Genomic DNA, 14,604 nt, shown 5'->3' on the forward strand with positions numbered 1-14,604 from the left:
GGTTTGACGGCAATGATTGCTGGAGCTATCGGAATTGGGTTACTTCCGATTCCACAAGTCGAGTTGATTCAACGCAACGTGACGTACTCAAAAGATCTTCTTTTCTTAGAGCCTTCTCTTCAAGCAGGCCGATATATTTTTAAATGTCAGTTTTCCTTTTGACAAATTCACCGAAGGGATCGTGAGATTTGGCTTCTTTGTTGGACTACTCGTACCAAACGTGTTCTTCCTCTGTTGCGGGGTGCAGAACTGAAACCTTGAATTTTCGTTGGAATATATCTTTGACAGTTGTTGCCAGTTGATGAATTTGCAACAAGTTATACAAGTCTGTCCACCCGCGAACACTATGCATAAATATTTAACGACATTTGCATTGGGACATAAAGGTGACTCTCTCTCTCTCTCTCTCTCTCTCTCTCTCTCTCTCTCTCTCTCTCTCTCTCTCTCTCTCTCTCTTTCTCTCTTTCTCAGACGTGTAATACGTGTAAGTGAAGTGAAAAAACGACTTCGCGACCTTGAGGCGACCCGGGTATAATTTACCCAAGTATCCATGCCCCGTGGGTGTATTTGACATTTATCTTTTATCTTTTCTTCGTTGCCAACTTGCAGATGGAAGGCCTAACGTTCCGAATTGGAATCGAATAGCAAAATGGCGTTGTCCGATATACCTAACTAAATCAAATCTGCATGATCGCGGCAGCGGTTCAAATCGTCGAAGAAATTAAACGGCCGGGATAAAACCCTGCGGACGTTTTATTCGGACCGATCGTCACGCTTTGTTACACAATTTGATTTTAGTTCGCGGTCTAGTTTTGATCGACGCTGTGCCGCAATATCTGCAAGCTGAGTAGCTGTACGTACATATCATACATACGTACGTTGTTCACGAGTTATACAATATTTCCAAATTGCTCGTCATTCTAAGATCTAAGATCTGCTGTTCGAATTAATGTAGAGGCGTGCGCGCCTCATTGTATCTATCCTATATATATATATATACAAGTGTAAACAGTGATATACCCACTTCGATCCTTAAATTCTGTCAATCAGCCCGCGGCTGGCGATATTCTACACGTTATACGTAATCGAAATAACCGCCTAATGATAATCCCGACGCCGAACACCCGGCACAAATGCGATTGATTAATCCTACTAATTCCACCAATTACTCCGTTGTAACAATACGCCAGTCGCTGTTCCCGCGGCCCTAATCCTACCCTGTATCCTAAAACACTCGTAATCGTCGATCGATACTCCATTCCTACGATATAAAATAAACGTGTAGGCGATGTAAATTCGTGTACGTACGTACATTACATACAGGCACCAGTGACAAGCATATGCGAACTGCGGTCGAGTCCAGCTCCAGTAGCAGTTCTTTAATCTGAATTGCAAGGTTGTCGAATCGGTGAAAGTGTGGGCGTTCAAGTTATCGAACACAATCGTATGATATTGTATGCCTTATGTACACGTATCTTTGCGCACTGCCGTAATTTATGTCCTGTACTGTGCACACGCTTATACTGTACTCGAACGAAGATCGATTCTGCGCATTTTTACCCCTTCAAATTCCCTCGTATCGAGATTCGGAAGAGTCATCTCTCAAATTGATCGCTGCTAGTTTGTATTACTTACAATTAAGTGACGGGTAATGAACGATTAATCTTGAAAGAGCCAAATTATTACGTACCTACTGTAACGTCTCTTTTTGTTCGCGAACACTTTTTTAATACTGGTAAATGATGAAATTTAGGTGTTTACGTCTGCTGCATCCGTTACGTGTACTTCAAATTCATTTAATTGCATACATCTCAATTACGATATATTATCCCTGTACGTGTAATCGACGTCGTAAACATGAATATTTTTTACTCGAAAAGAGTAAACGGATGTCTGCGAACTTCTTGGTACATTTTTTTGCACACTCGTTGAATTAATAGGTTCAAAACGTCATTTTTCGAAATCACTTGTCTCTCCAACGCACGACGCAAATTTTTGTAACTGTATAAAAAATCAGGAACATGGACTTTCACTCTTTGTTGGAAATTTATAATTCAGTACGTCAAAGACGCGTTTTCTCCGAGTCCAAGCAATCTTCCATTAACCACCAAATTTCAGTTTTAAAAACCGTTAACATCGTCTTCATCGGCATACGCAATGCCTATCTTCTTCGGATAGGATAGACACAAATATCTTTCATCGTATACTGTTACCCTAATTAGCGGTGTACTGTATCAGAATCAAAGCATGCAATGACTGGTCAATCATTACCTGAATAGAATTCATTAGCAGAACTAGTTAGAGTATCAATCTCTATTGTTCGCTATAGTTCCTACAGACATAATGATAGAGTAGTTGGTATTAGTTATTAATCCTTTTCGTCGGGGTATTGACGTTTCATTGTCTCGATCAATCGACGCTAACTCAATTAATTTTTTGCGAAAACAAAGAAGAAGGCGACCAATTTCCTCGGCAAGCCTGTGTGAGAGGTGGAGGTTTCCGATTGATCGCGGCTTACAAGCAGCCGCTGATACATCACGCCCCACGTGACCCAAAAATGTTACCTGACTCCGTCTGGACCGAAAATGTCAGGTTTTATGTCTTGCCGTTGTCATTGCCCAATCCGCAGGACGACATTGTCTCACCCTGTGACATTACGGTGCCAAGAATTCGTTTCGTAATTGGTAACCACTAGTGCAAAATTTCCTGTTCGGAGTATAGGATGTCTTTTTTTTCCTACCCACAGTCAGGCTGAATGATGCTTTGAACTTTAAAATTTCAATTCGCAAAAGATTTAACTTCGCGTACATATTCCGGAGAATTCTATTTTTAAGAACCGGGCAATTTAATTGCTTTCACTGATTGACCGCCAAAAATCACGAAATCGATTCCGTATAATCTTGCTCGCGATGTTTTTCAAACATTTAAAGATATATCAAAAGTACAGTCAGCTCAAGGATGTTCCGAAACAAAAACGCGGCATAAAAAAAGTTTTAAAATTGAAACTAAAATTGTATAAGGTTGAATATTATTGAAAGAGACATCGAGATTGAACTGGTGAACACCCTGGTAATAACGACCTCAGACAAATCGCACATTTTACTATTTTTTTTTTATCCATGAGTCTACAATTTTATCCGATTTTGATCAACAATAGCTTATTTTATTTGTAAATTAATACACTACAAATCGTCTGATACAGATTTCACTCGAGCTTATGAGTAGGTAAAAAAAAAAAATTAATTATGCGTTTATACGATCGTTACAATTAACGAATGATAAACTTGTGATTTGGCAATAAATGCATCATATTGCTGCCGAAAATCCAACTCAAAGGAAGGTATCCCAGGTCGACATCTCCGATTCCATTTCTTTTGTAATATGTTATAGTAGACTAAAAACTAAGCGACACATCTTTTCTTTTTTTTGTCTGTCATTAAACACTTTAAGGGGATGAAATCACCCTCCGAAGTACAAGGCATGACAAAAGGTGATTTGGCAGTTTCAACCACCAGAAAATAATATTTTTTAACCTTTTAACGGCGGGAGTGGTCTATATATCAACCAGCAATAAGGGTGGGGACATAACGTAAGAGATTCATTGCATTTATTATAAATTTCACGTCTAATAAAAGATCGATTTCAATTCTTAAGTTTCCCGCCATTTCTCCCCCTTAAAGTGTTTAATGGCAGATAAAAGAAAAATCCTGTCGCTTAGTTTTTAGTCTACTATAACATGTTACAAAAGAAATCAAATCGGAGAGATCGACCTGGGATACATTCCTGTCAGACGATCCCATGGAGAATGTATTCACGACTAATACGATCTATTGTTAATCAGAATTGTAGAAACGATGTAGAATTTTCGGTGACAAATGATAGATATTGCAATTGTTTGAAGATGATAACAGCTATAGTTACAAGCTGGTTTATACATTTGAAATTCAGAGTCTTTAAGTTACGCGTAAGTATAGATTAGCTCAATTGCGACTTTTTCAGCCTTCTTTTTACCATGTTTTTCTTCCAATCACCTTTTCCAACCGACTGTACGTACAACCTATAGATCACCCTCAATCGGGTCCCTGCATCACGTTCGTGACCTCAGAGACTGCGAGCTGCGGATGAAACTCGACTTAGGAAGACCGACTGGCAGCTGGTAGCCGGCGTTGGGTATATTCATGAAAATTACATCTCTAGTAATTTCCGCGTTGTTTAAATATTCAATTCGAATATCGCGACTGCGGCGCCGGTGTGGAATATATACCTACGGTGCCTCCGCGTCGCGGAGCGTGATATCTCTCATCGCGGCAATTACGAGAACCTGCATTAATTTGCTGTTACATTCTTTCTCGTTTTTTTCGTCTTATTATTATGCGGCATAATACCAGCTCTGCTCAGTTTTTTGCCCACGAATTATCATTCTTCTACACTAGAGGTATAGACGATGATTTTCGCACGGTGATATACGATTCAACGAATAGTCGTATTACGCATGCGGAGGGTTCGAGAAATGGCGTAAATATCTCGATGAGATCTCTCGAACTTTAATCTGTCAATGAAGAAATACGAAGATTGTGAAAAAAGACAAACAAATTTTTAACATAACGTGAGCGGGAACCGAAACTATCAAACATACATTTCACTCTGAATCAAGGATATAGTGCAGGGATTAGGCTTTATTTATCTACTATGCTGCACGCATGCCGAGGGTTTCAACACCAAAACCTTGAGAGAGATATTCCTGATTCGCTGTGAAGTAACACGGTGATAATTAGCTGCTTAATTTGCCGTATGGCTAAAATGTTTAGTGGGTATAAGTAATCGCAATTATCACCAAAATTTCACTCGTTAGCTCGACGCGTCTTCTTGACAAACAAAACAAAAATTTCTTCGACATTCTTATCCTAGACGAGGTGTATATAAAGTTATCTCCTGCGCAAAGAAAAAAAGCTTCGTTTTATACCTAAGACCACTTGATCAGGCGTACCGTCTACGACATATCGAGCGAAGGTCGACTTTGCAATACGTATCCGGTTAGTCGAAGTCGCGGCAAAAGTCGATCCCCGCCTCGCGGTAAGAGCGCGGTTGAAGGTGGCCGAAAGATAACATAACGAGGGGAAAAATAAGCAATAAAAGAGGAATAAAAGGACGGCGAACGCGTTTGACGTTCGACAGCCACTCTGACCTGTCCCCAACCGGACGAAACAGGCCCACCGGCGAACCGGCTGAAATGTGAAAAAAAATGTGTTTCGCAACTCATCGTGCTACCAAAGCACGGAGATTTCGTCTGAAAGATTACACCGCCGTTGACGTCGACTTCTTGTTAATGGTGACAACTGATAAAATAAAGAACAGTGATAAAATGTATTTCCGACATGACAGCTGGGCCTGTTCCTGCAGTGCTACAAAGTCTGCAAAAGATATGCCTTGCGGAATCGGAGCTCTTGGGCTAGTTTGACCAGAAATGAAAGCGGGCATTGCGCAACGTGTGCGCAGAAATTTAAAGTCAGGGCGAAATCGACCGGTTGCAGAAAACTCGTCCTGCCCAAGACTTAAGGGTGTGCCCTGGTGGATTTTGACGTTGACTTATGTATCTCCGAAATCGAAATCCACGTATCTCAAACACGGAAAAGGACTTTGCAGCCCCGTTCTATACAGAATTCTGTACAAAAACATTCCGACTGATTTTCATTTGAGGCAGAAATAAAGAAATGGCATAGATTCTACGAAAACGTAACGTGAAATTCGTAAAATTCATGCCATTTCTCTATTTCTGCGTCAAATGAAAATGTATTGGAGTGGTTTTTTCCAGAATTGGGTTTAGAACGGGGCTGTTGAGCCCGTTTTCGTATTTGAGACACGTGGACTTCGGTATTTGGTGATATATACGTCAGCGTCGAAATCGGCCAGGACACCCCCTGTTGAATGTGTAAAAACTTTGGTGCAAAGGTATGCACGCACGCCTTGAAAGTGTATTACGAACTAGACTGGTGTCGCTTTGATTTATACACCTGGTCTGTTAGAATACAATGCTGTCAAAGTCGGGATCTATAACGAAACGTGCGGCCTCTCGTATAGGTTATAACAGATACAACATCAACATACAGTAGTCAACGTGAAAGGAGTTGTTACAAGGAGTCTGATCAATCGCCGTTCAGGTTTCAGATCCTTTGATCTGCCATCGTTCAGAACAGATTCCTGTATTGGATAAGCGCAGTGGACTTCTAACGTGCCGGATTTCGACAGAAGTAAATCTATAGCGATATAAATAACCTATGTATGTTGTGCGAACACGAAATTCGCTATTAAAGTAATTCCGGCATAGCCAAAATACTTGTTCATATCGTTCTCTTTCTTGTCTTGGCCAAACACTCGGTGAGGGGCATTTCGATGTGGATGTGGTCTAAAATCAGAAAAAGAAAAAAACTGATCAAATTGATTACGACAACTTCCTGTACTTTCGGCTGTATATAATCACGATACTTAATGTCTAATATATCCTGACTTTGACATTTTCGTTATAATTCGAGAGCTCACGTACTTACGGTTAACTTTGAGTGGTAAAGAAAATTTTTCGAGACAATCGATCTCTTTGATAAATTCGTGGGTATATCACGTACGTCTTTTCTCAATACGCTGCATCGTACGTACCTTAAAGCCCGTTACTGTTGATCACTTTGATCGGCACTGGTTCGTTACTCTTCCAAAACCGGATCAGGTGAATTAATTAAGATCAGGTTGAGGCCGAGTGTCAAATCGTTTTTGCTAATCACACGCATATCTCATGTATGTTAGTACGGAGCAGTGTGTTCTTGAAGTCCGGACGAAAACAAACTTAGAAATTTCATGTTTTGTAACGCCTGTCTTATACCTGTAATATGTGATATCGTAAACATCGGTTGGCGTCTGGACGCGATAATTTATAATAACGATGAAGCGGAAAAAATGTGGAAAAAAGTGAAGGCAACGAGGCAAAAACCAAATTAATGCAAATGCAAATAATGAATTTAGACCCGCGTAACGGCAGATAAAACCGTGTTACATATTTCAAAATTTGCAGTTACATAATAATTCTCACGATTATGATACAGACATAACCAGTTTCGCTGGTTTTTTTCTATCACTCTAAAACCTTCTTCAGACCGTGAATATCTGAAGCAGAGTGAATTACTGACGTCGCGAAAATCTCACGATACATGATTGTCAATTCGATTGGAAAACGTGGTTGAAATAATTCGACTAGGAATAATCATTCCAATAATTGAGAACTGTTATTCCGGAATAATTAAATTCAGCTGACAGTGTATAGGTCCAGGAAATCAAGCGAATCAGAACAGCGTGTGAGTGAAACAAGGTTTAATGACATGAATTTTGTTACAAATAAATTAGTAACAGGACTAAAAGGAATCCGTTTAATGATAATTTGCTCAACATTTTGAAACTTTCATCAATTTAACATTGAATTTTCTAAATTTGAGACGTCAAACTACGTACGTTTAATAATTTTTAAACTAATTAACTTACAAATTTATCAAGAGTGGAATCAGCGCAATAAAGTTATTCTCTTATTCTAAATTTAGTCTGAATCAAGAGGCGAATCGAAGATCTCTCGCAGCGTTCTTCCAGAACGTAAAACTTGCGTGATTTTTGAAAACAATCCGAAAAACGAAAACGTTGAATGGAAACAGTAAGGAGTTAAAACTCGGTGAAAATTCTTCTTTTATAATAAATATTTATCTGCAACTGTCTGGCAATAAGCTTCGAAGGCGTTTTTGACCCACTTATTCAGATAGATGGCACCGTTTGAGTAGACAAAACAGAGTGTTCCTAATATTTTAATCAATTTCGAAATCCAATATTCGCTGATGTGTGTGAATAACGCAAAATATGGGCACGCTAAAAATCATCCTTATAAATATCGATATTTTCAAGTGAAAAGTTCCTCGTTCCTACATTTCACTCATTGATAAAGGCAATATCTTGTGTAAAGATAATGCCTGATTCCAAGTGCAAGGAATCGTTCGATACAACCCATTTTTAGGACGAGCCTAATAAAACGTACTACGAAATTTGCGGTTTGTTGCCCGTCGATTTTTGGTCCTCTTCTTTGTACACAGAAACTCTGAGGTAAGTCTAAACTAAATGTCTAGAAAACTATTCGAATACGAATGAAACAATATACTTATAACACGTATGCAATCGTTTCTTTGATTTTAACAAGCAACACGGCAATTTGAAGCTTGACGCGGATAATTATTACACGAATTTTGTCAAAATAGTCATACAATATGACACTGTTAGATCTAACCGCATTTGATGAAAAGAAAATGCGTCGTCACATTGGAAACGTGAAAAACCGCACAGTTTCAAATTCCCGAATTATTCGTACATGCTTATAATTGCCAATGTCACTCGTTCCTAACGTGAGCTGTATTATACAACGTAGCTTAGTGGTACACCAACAGGAACTTGCACCACACCCATGCCCACACGGTTAAAGTCCTTGGGTGATACGGAACAGAAGTATAACGAACGAACAAAGTGGCTGTACCTACGCCTCGATATCGCACATTCTTTTATCGTGCCTACAATTATCGTTACGTCAGTATTACACGCACATGCGATATGTTTCCACAGAGCGTGTCGTGCGCCTGCAAACGCGCAACACTTGCATACATACATGTGCGTAAATAACCCGCCTCATCGATATCACATCCACCCACGCATGCATAGTATGCACAGACATATTATACCCTACAGAGAATGGATACAGGTATGAAAATGATCGAGTGTAGATCGGCGTGTGCCATGGATCACGATTTTGCAACTTGGAATTGCCTTATACTTTGCCCCTAGGCGTGTCCCGTTCAATCCGTTGTTTTCGTTTGCTCGTTAAATCGTTCAGGCTACGGTCACGACGAAATCCCATAATTACGATCTATAGAACAACCACCCACAACCGATGTCAGTTGACCGTTCGTCGGCTCGTGCGCCAATTATTACGACACGATTTGCCACAATTGGTGGGTTTAGGCTCCTTTCGTGTTTCGTGCACGATCCTCAAAGCGGAACAGGCGCCGGCTATCCATGTATGGGTTTAAGTCGATCATGTATACCCAGCGCTTTTAATCAGGTCGAAAATTACGACCGATGATTCTTTATTGTCGGTTTATAAGTTTATTGACCATCGATCAGTCCGAGGCAAACCCCCCCGTCCAATAAGCCTGGCTCTAATAAGTCAGCCAATGAATTACATTTGGGAATCAACTCTACCACGATTTCTGTACTTATACAAGCACACACCTATTGGAGAAAGTGAAAAGGTAGTTTTTTAATCCATGGTGCAGAGGTGATTAATCTTCGACCTGAAACGGCGTGATTAGTTGCAAGGTTTCCAAAAGTTATACCTTACCAGGCAGCTTGACCCTTCCTACGAAATCAATATGGCTGCCGTTCACACACTTGAAATTTAATATCGATTATAGGATCATTTTTAGGATTCATCGCTGAGCGAACGGTCTTTCAAGCCAAAGAATACGATGGCAAGAATAATTTAGTTGGCAATATCGCCTTCGTAGAATGCCTGAGAATTGAGAATTTGGCTCACGAAATTCAATCGCCATTAGTAGGTATCACATTGTAAAATACCGTCCAACAGTTCGGGATCACTCTACAAATTTTCAGTCGAGACGAAATATTGGATATCTTTACCAAAAAGAGGCGTTAGTAATCTAGGCTACATTCAAAAGTAGAAAGAACCAGCGTCGTTATACTTCCTTTCTAAATACCCTACAACTTTTTTTTGCACTCATTGTGTGACGTTGAACATAATTTTTTTTACGCAATTTTCATGTTGTCATAAAGGTACGTCTAATTATTTAAAAAATAACGATAAGTATTATCATTTAGAAAGAAAAACATAATGAAGTTGGTTCTACTTTCAGGTACCATGTGGATCATTTGTTTACGCCTTTTTTCAGTCGAAACATCTAATTATTTGCCTCGATTCAAAATTTGGAAAGTGATCACGAACTTTTTAACAGCACTGTAGGCTAACATCTTCAACGTGTTACATCTAATTACAGACATGCATCGTCTCTCGTCTGTAGCAAACTTCCACGAAACTTAGCCGCGGATTCATATATGCATGGTGTAACATCCATCATGCGCATGTTTATAATCTAAATCAAGAATGACTTATAAATCACCAAAATTACAACCGCTGTGCGTCGTTTATGCCGTCAAAGCGATTAACGGTCCTGACATTTGCCAAACGAGAGAAAACCATCGCTTCGCTTTGATTGCGTAACAAGAAAGCCTTCTTTCGCTAGGCTCATGTTTGCGTCGGGCACCCTGCAAGCGGAGATCTCCCATCTCACGATCAGTTCTTCCCATCCTCGTGCACCGATTGCGCAATCGCTAATCAGGCTATAACCGGGATCGGAATTGCGTGAGAATAAACGCGTGAAATCTTTGTAATTTTGCGGAATATATATTTTCGGAAATAAAATTGTTAATTTACGATTTGGTGTTCGACACACGGATGCAAATGAAAACCGACACTCCTCTCGCACCTTCGGTGCTCATTTCGTCGGATAAAGAGTTTGCCGGCGTTCTAAGCGGAGTAAGGATAAAAAAAAAATTAATTTGAATCGTAATATCGAAACGAGCGCGGCGGTATTGATATACCAGTGAAAAACACGCTCGTTAGTCGTCTCTTTCAAATTCCATGTATAACCGGATTTGTATATGCCTAGATTGCCAGCTAAATGGCAAATCCGTGCACCAAATTTTATTTCACGAGATTCTCCACGGCCGCGTACATTAAACTATTTCGAAAGTAAAAGGTGTGAAATTTATAAAGCAGGCACACTACCGTCCGTCAAGGCATTTACTTGAGACATTAAAATGAATCTGTGACAAAGAAGCTGTTTAAATGTTAGCCAACTGGAAGAACGGTATATAATAATTATCATGTTAAGGCTGCATTGCGCAAGCTTCGGGTTTATCAGCAGCTTCATTCATGATTTCCACACTTTGCTCCCGTTTCAACGAAACCAATTGCCCATTAGGCAATCGGTAATTAGCAATTATCCGCGATGCCAGTAGCCCAGACAGAATCATAAAATTAATGTTCACCTTCGTTCTGCGGTGTTATGAACAATCACATTCCGGATCATTCGTACTAATGGACCGAACGTGATTTAGAGTTTTTTTCCTTCTTTGTTCCTTTTTTTCTAATCCAGAAGTTGTACGTAATTCAATATGCGCTTGTTCGTGGGCTATAAAATGGCATTAAAAATTCATTTTGACGAAGTGAAACACAACCGCTGAAAGAATAAGATATAAATCTCTTTATTAACTTTACAGCTCTTATACAATTTCATTCCAATTTATCAGAGATCGGACAGCACGTTTTGTAACTTTTACCACAATACGGATTTATAGCTATTACGTCGAATGCTGTTCGGTGTCTCTGTTCAGAAAGTGAGTAAATAAATAAACTTTTGAACCTGTCGGTTCGCAATCAGTCTAAAAGATGGCCCCACATTGACAGAAGAGCCGAATTTGTATGTGATTCGAAATATGGGGTTACGGCTGTTGCTTTGAGCCCTATAATTATTCCATTTTTTATTTTCTCCATATGAAGCTAATTGAGGGTTTAATATATAAATCTGCAATTGAACAACTTACGCAAGTCGTCAAATCGGTTCTCCATACCTACATTTAACGATCGAAAATTACACGTATGTATAAAGTAAGAGAGTCGAGGAACTACATAACAACGCAACTGTACGACACTGTAATTGTAAGCAATTGATCCTTGACTGCATGGCGTGATTACAACTCCGGACCATAATAAAGCGAATCGGTGAAAGCAACAATTTTTTTTACGAAAATCTATTCGATTTTCAAACTCTCATTCCTTACCGCGGCCGGCACGCGATTCTTTTCTAACAAAATTCTCCGGTACTAATCGTTAGCATTGTGTTCAACTTCTTTGTTCTGTAGATCAATCACTATCTAGAAATTGAACGAATCACGGTGTATGGGGTTTTCGATGTAATTTTTTTTTTTTTTTGAACAGGAAACAATCTAAGGAGACTTTAATCTCTAATTATGCGTTTACGAAAAGCTAAGAGAATAAAAGTTCTCAACTTTTAATCGTCGTCGTCCGTTTCCGTAAACACTTCCTTGTTTTTCATGTCTATGACAACCTATGGTAGTGAAATTTAATACATTTATCACTTACTTGTAAAATTATTAGACTTCCAAGTTTCAATAATGAGAAATAATAAAAAGCCGGAACTTACCTTTCCCGACGCCTTCATCTTTAAAATGAATTTCATGGCGCTGTTAATTTTGTATAGTCCGGCAACAAGCGAACGTGAGGGTGAAATCAGTCCATCTTCAAAAAATTCAAGCACCTCGTCCCCGACTGAACTGTACAATAAACATCGATTCATTCAATTGTGGGGTAAAGCGTTTTAAATGATACTAAAAGGAAAAGTATACATTTTTGGAGCATTTCTGTTTGGGCACTGACCGATAAAACTCATGATCCTTGTCTCTGTACTCGTGAAGGCTTACTCCTGTCACACCGAAGGACCCTGTAGGCGCGGCATCTTTTCCATTGTACTTGCTGACTGCTAGCCCAGCAACGATAACTCGCCCTTTGTAACACAGACTTTGATTGAACTGATGCCCAAATTTAAATTAAACGATATTCTTTCACTGAAATATACCTTCTCGAGACAAGTGTTGTATTACAACGGAAAACTCGTTGTCGTGTAGCAGGTCCTTTACCAAACCCGATTTATAGACATCTGTAAAACTGTAAATGTGAAACAGAAAAGTGATTGGCAAAGAAAAAAACAGAAACGAATTTTAATTGCATAAATCTTGTTAGCGAAAGATTATGAAAATTCCTTTTGTCTTAAATCGATAATTTTCAGGCCAAAAATGAAACTTCTAGTTTTGAGAACAAGCTTGTTATCTCACCAAGACAAGACTTTCTTGAAATTTTCGCCACTGACGCCATCGAAAATTTCTTTGATGTCTTTCTCCGCAGCAACGTTGACGATTTGCTTCATCAACTTCTTGTCGTGAAACTTAAGCGCTGCAAATGCTCCTTTTTCTCTAACAAGCGTGGTTCTATCTTCTGTTGCGCAAACCCCAATTACCTGTAAATAATCTTAATTATTACTTTCTCAATATTAACACGATTCAAAGTAGAGGGCAAGTCTGATCATAAATCTAAATTAGAAAGTTAAAAACTAATTCTATAAACCTGAGCTCTGTAGACATTTGCAGCAAGATCGACGGCAGCCAAACCAACTCCGCCAAGCCCAACATTGACCAATACCATATCATCTTCTTGCAAGCAGGCTCTCTTTTCGAACCCAACAAGTGCCGTGGCATAACCGTCCAGCAAACACACTGCATCGATCAGTTTCAACGAGTTAGGAACCTTCCAAATGTCCTGAAAGATGAGAAGAGATAAGAAATAATACAAGGCGACATGAATATCTCAGTTTATCCCTTTGATCTATCTGCCTCACTACCAAAGTACCATAAATTCCTAGGAATCCAAGTAAATCTGTGCCAACAAAATACCGAAAAATTCAACCCCTTACCCCAAATTCTGCTGTGCAGGTTTCTGCAAACCCCCCAAAGCGCTGTTTGTTTAGGGCAATAACTTTGTCCCCAACTTTGTATCCAGCCTTGGCCGCATGATCGCCAACCTCTCGAAGCTCGCCGACTATCTCATAGCCCAGTATTTGAGGCAGCTTCAGCTTGTGCGGGTAAGAATTTTTGCTCAAAAGGATATCCGGACCATTCAGAGCGCAGTAGTGAACGTCGATGAGTACCTGGAGGCGAAGAATCGAGGTGAGACTTGACGAATTCTTTTATCGTCTTAACCGAAGTAAGGCAAAAATAAGTTTCCAATTCCCAACCTCTTTGTCCTCGGTTATCCTCGGTGCATCAATGTTCTCGATTTGAAGAGGCTCATCGAAGTTTTTCAGCAAGGCCGCCTGAACGCGACCGGGTTCCGGAGCCGGAATAACATTCTTTGAGGGTTTGTCAGCGACGACGGTTTCCGATGCGACAGCAGTTGTGCTTCGCCATTTCGACGTCGAGAGTCTTATACATGATCTTTTCGCAGTTTTCGCAAATAATTGCGATACAACGCGTCGTCCAAATGCGGCTGACATATCTCAACGCTTATGTGTTTACTCCATATGCGGACTGCATCGCTTTCTACCACGTGACTTGACCGCCTAACCCTAACTTGATTTAACCTAACCTAACTTACATACAACGTCACCGACAACGAGCCAACGACTCAGCTTTGCTTTGCTTCCAGCGCCTGCTGCCATCTCGCGACTTTCGACTCACTGCCAGATCCACAGATCGGATGAGCATGATCGCAACGTTATCTGACAAGTATTTAGGGTACTAATTTCCCCGCTGACGTCACAGATCGTATTTTTAAATTTTATAAGGCGATGACTGATCTACAATTTGTCTGTTCGATTTAATCCTACTCTTAGCAGGTTATTTTCGAATGATTTGAAATTTTCAAAATCATGCTAAAACTAT

The 14,604-nt window shown here is 39.8% G+C and overlaps 1 protein-coding gene across 1 annotated transcript; it reads right to left on the minus strand.

The window, feature by feature from the left end:
* Positions 1 to 11,331: 11,331 nt before the first annotated feature.
* Positions 11,332 to 14,308, minus strand: LOC124216679 (quinone oxidoreductase-like protein 2). Its single transcript, XM_046621488.2, has 8 exons — positions 13,959 to 14,308; positions 13,638 to 13,871; positions 13,292 to 13,483; positions 13,003 to 13,184; positions 12,747 to 12,835; positions 12,548 to 12,674; positions 12,315 to 12,444; positions 11,332 to 12,218 (listed from the first exon to the last, which is right to left on the minus strand). Exons 1-8 carry the CDS (start codon positions 14,214 to 14,216, stop codon positions 12,162 to 12,164), a joined length of 1,269 nt encoding a protein of 422 aa, XP_046477444.1. The 5' UTR covers positions 14,217 to 14,308; the 3' UTR covers positions 11,332 to 12,161.
* Positions 14,309 to 14,604: the final 296 nt, after the last annotated feature.

This window comes from Neodiprion pinetum, chromosome 4, assembly GCF_021155775.2.
Source record: "Neodiprion pinetum isolate iyNeoPine1 chromosome 4, iyNeoPine1.2, whole genome shotgun sequence".
In the NCBI taxonomy this organism is placed as follows: domain Eukaryota; kingdom Metazoa; phylum Arthropoda; class Insecta; order Hymenoptera; family Diprionidae; genus Neodiprion; species Neodiprion pinetum.